General features: G+C 54.1%; 1 protein-coding gene across 1 annotated transcript; it reads left to right on the forward strand.

The window, feature by feature from the left end:
• Positions 1-553: 553 nt before the first annotated feature.
• On the forward strand, positions 554-2,529 carry TMSB4X (thymosin beta 4 X-linked). The gene is made up of 3 exons (XM_066357157.1): positions 554-695; positions 1,653-1,766; positions 2,099-2,529. The coding sequence occupies exons 2-3, from the start codon at positions 1,667-1,669 to the stop codon at positions 2,131-2,133; spliced, it is 135 nt and encodes a 44-aa protein (XP_066213254.1). The 5' UTR covers positions 554-695; positions 1,653-1,666; the 3' UTR covers positions 2,134-2,529.
• The last annotated feature ends 287 nt before the right edge of the window (positions 2,530-2,816 follow it).

Here is a 2,816-nt window from a genome sequence, read left to right on the forward strand (position 1 = left end):
AGTCCGGTTATTTGATTTGAGTGCTCACAAAAATTACAGCGATGAAAAAACTATGCATGTCACAGTGAAGAAACTTAAAAAGAAATCACTTTAGGGTGCTTTATCTCCCACCCAAGTCCTGGAGAACGTCGTCGACGAGACAAAGAAGGCCGGGTGGGGCGCATAGCCCTCCGCTGGCCTGAAAGCTGAGTCACACGAATCGCACCCGTGGAGTGGGCGAGGTCCTCGGCGAGGTCACACCGCGCCCTCGCTAGGAGCTGGCTACTCAGACAAAGCCAGATTCGCAGTAAAGGAATGCCTGTCCCCCTAGGTATAGCTCAGGCCCTTAGTTACCCTACTCAGGTCCCCAAAAGCAGGTTAGCGCGGCTGCCGCAAAAATCCACTGTGATAAAACAGACACAAAAGGGGGAAGAGCATTAAGAAGGACGTGTGGGAGGCCGGGGTTTTGCTCGTTTTGTTTTTCCACCCTAGTTGCAGTTAGGGTGCGTGGGTGGGCGCGAGTGAGGGCCCCGGACTCCTGGGAGGCGCCCCGGACGCCGCTTGAAACGCTGCACGAAGGAGTTAAGCAGGCGGGCGGTGACATCACCTCATTTACATAGGAGCACGCATATAACGGTGCCCGTCGCCCCCGCCCGGCACTCGGCGGCAGCCACTGAGCAGATCGGACATCTCTCTGGATCGCGCACCTCGCTCGGGTGAGCTCCGGGGCCCCTCCCTGCCCCGCTCTGGTCGGTCCCTTCGCAGCCGGCTCCCGCACTATTGCGGCATCCCTGCAGCCGAGCCCCAGCGGCCCCGTCGGGCAAGGCTGCCGCGGGAGGTTGGGGACTGCCGCATCCTCCCAGATGTTGAGTAGCGGGGTCGGGAGCGGGGCGATTTCTCAAAGAAAAAATAACCTGGCGTTTTGCTGTGTAACTTCCAGGGGGCTGTCCCCCCGCCCCCCGAAGGCATTCTACGTTGCCTCTTGGGCGGCGTTAAGTCAGGGACAGAAAGATTCTTTGTTCCAGGTCCCCACCCAAGCCCGGAGTTACAACAATTCCATTCCTCTTCTAGCCTGGGGTGGCTTCGTGGGTCGGGCAGGGCTGGGAAACGTGTGATCCTGGCAGGGGAGTGCGTGCCGAGGCTGCCGCGGGCCCCCGGGTGCGGGTGAGGCTGATAGGTGGGTGGGGGCAGCTTCCTGCGCCGGCCGCATTGTTGCGCGCAGGGCGGTGGTCCGGGCGCCGCAGCAGCTGCCGCCGCCGCCGCCTTTGTAACAAAAGAAAGCAGCACGGGCTGCACATTTGCAAAGAGCACGTTTGTAAATGGAAACATTTTGTGCAGCCTTGGCTTCATTTCCTTACTCGACTCCCCCTCCTCCCCTGTAAACTCGCTGTTGTCTTGTAGCAGATTGGTGCCGAAACGCTGCAGTTAACCCGCAGGGGTCAATTGCATTCTGAAACGTTCGGCCTCCTAATAGCGCGGTCTTCCCAGTCCGGACCCCGCGTTGAAACGGGAACGGGGTCGGGGACTCTTATGGAAAGCCCCTTCGCTCTGAATGAAGGCGGGCGGGGGCGGGGTTTCAGGCCGGGGATGCGAGGAGAAAAGCGCACTTCTGAGCCGGGAGAACGAGGCTGGTGGCTGCTCTCTCACTCTCCCTCCTGGCTTTGTATCTGCAGCTTCCTCTGCAAGCATGTCTGACAAACCCGATATGGCTGAGATTGAGAAATTCGATAAGTCGAAATTGAAGAAGACCGAAACGCAAGAGAAAAACCCGCTGCCTTCGAAAGAAAGTAAGCTCGGGCCCGGCCCCTCCCCTTGAGAAAAGGCTGGGCGGGAGGGGCGGTGGGTGAGAGGAGGATGGGAGGGGCCCGGATAAGGGGGGGGGGGCAGTTTCTGATGCTTGTGGCCTGGAAAGGTTCATTAAAAAAAATGGTTTTGCAGCCAACGCAGCGCTTTTATCTGTCAGATGTACCTAGTTAATGTAAACCTTCATGACGAAATACCTATCGATACTTGTAGAATTTTTATAATTCGGAAAGATGTTTTAAACAAAAGTACTGTAGTAATCTTCCAGTAGGCTATCCGGAATCCGCCTAACCTCTCCCATCTTTTCTTCTCACAGCGATCGAACAGGAGAAGCAAGCCGGCGAATCGTAATGAGGCACGCCCCGCCAATATGCACTGTACATTCCACAAGCATTGCCTTCTTATTTTACTTCTTTTAGCTGTTTAACTTTGTAAGATGCAAAGAGGTTGGATCAGTTTAAATGACTGTGCTGCCCCTTTTCACATCAGAACTACTGACAACGAAGGCCGCACCTGCCTCTCCCATCCCATGGCCTGTCTGGCTGGCAGGGAAGGAAAAGAACTTGCATGTTGGTGAAGGAAGAAGCTGGGTGGGACAGGGAGATCTAGAGTAAAAACCAACCTGGTCCAAGGGGTCCTGCAGGCTGTTCAATGCGGTTTAATCAGAGTGCCATTTTTTTTTGTTAAAATTTTAATTATTGGAATGCACAATTTTTTTAATATGCAAATAAAAAGTTTTAAAACCTGGCTGGTGTGACTGCCTGTTGGTGTCTGGGATGAACCCCTTGGAAAGGAGCGGGCTGGGGTCCTGGGGAGCACTAAAGGACAAGCATCTGGTAGAAGGGGTGACAGGTGTGGGCAGCACCTCTGCTAGGTAATCAGTCGGGAGGTTATTTCCTTAGACTGCATGAAGTGTATGAAAAGGTGGACTGAAAATATATTAAATGAAGGTGATTATTCACAGTACAAAATTTAGGTGTTACATCAAACCTGGCTATTTAGTCAGTTACCAACATGGACAAGATAAAACTTCG

This window comes from Saccopteryx leptura, chromosome X (assembly GCF_036850995.1).
Source record: "Saccopteryx leptura isolate mSacLep1 chromosome X, mSacLep1_pri_phased_curated, whole genome shotgun sequence".
In the NCBI taxonomy this organism is placed as follows: Eukaryota; Metazoa; Chordata; class Mammalia; order Chiroptera; family Emballonuridae; genus Saccopteryx; species Saccopteryx leptura.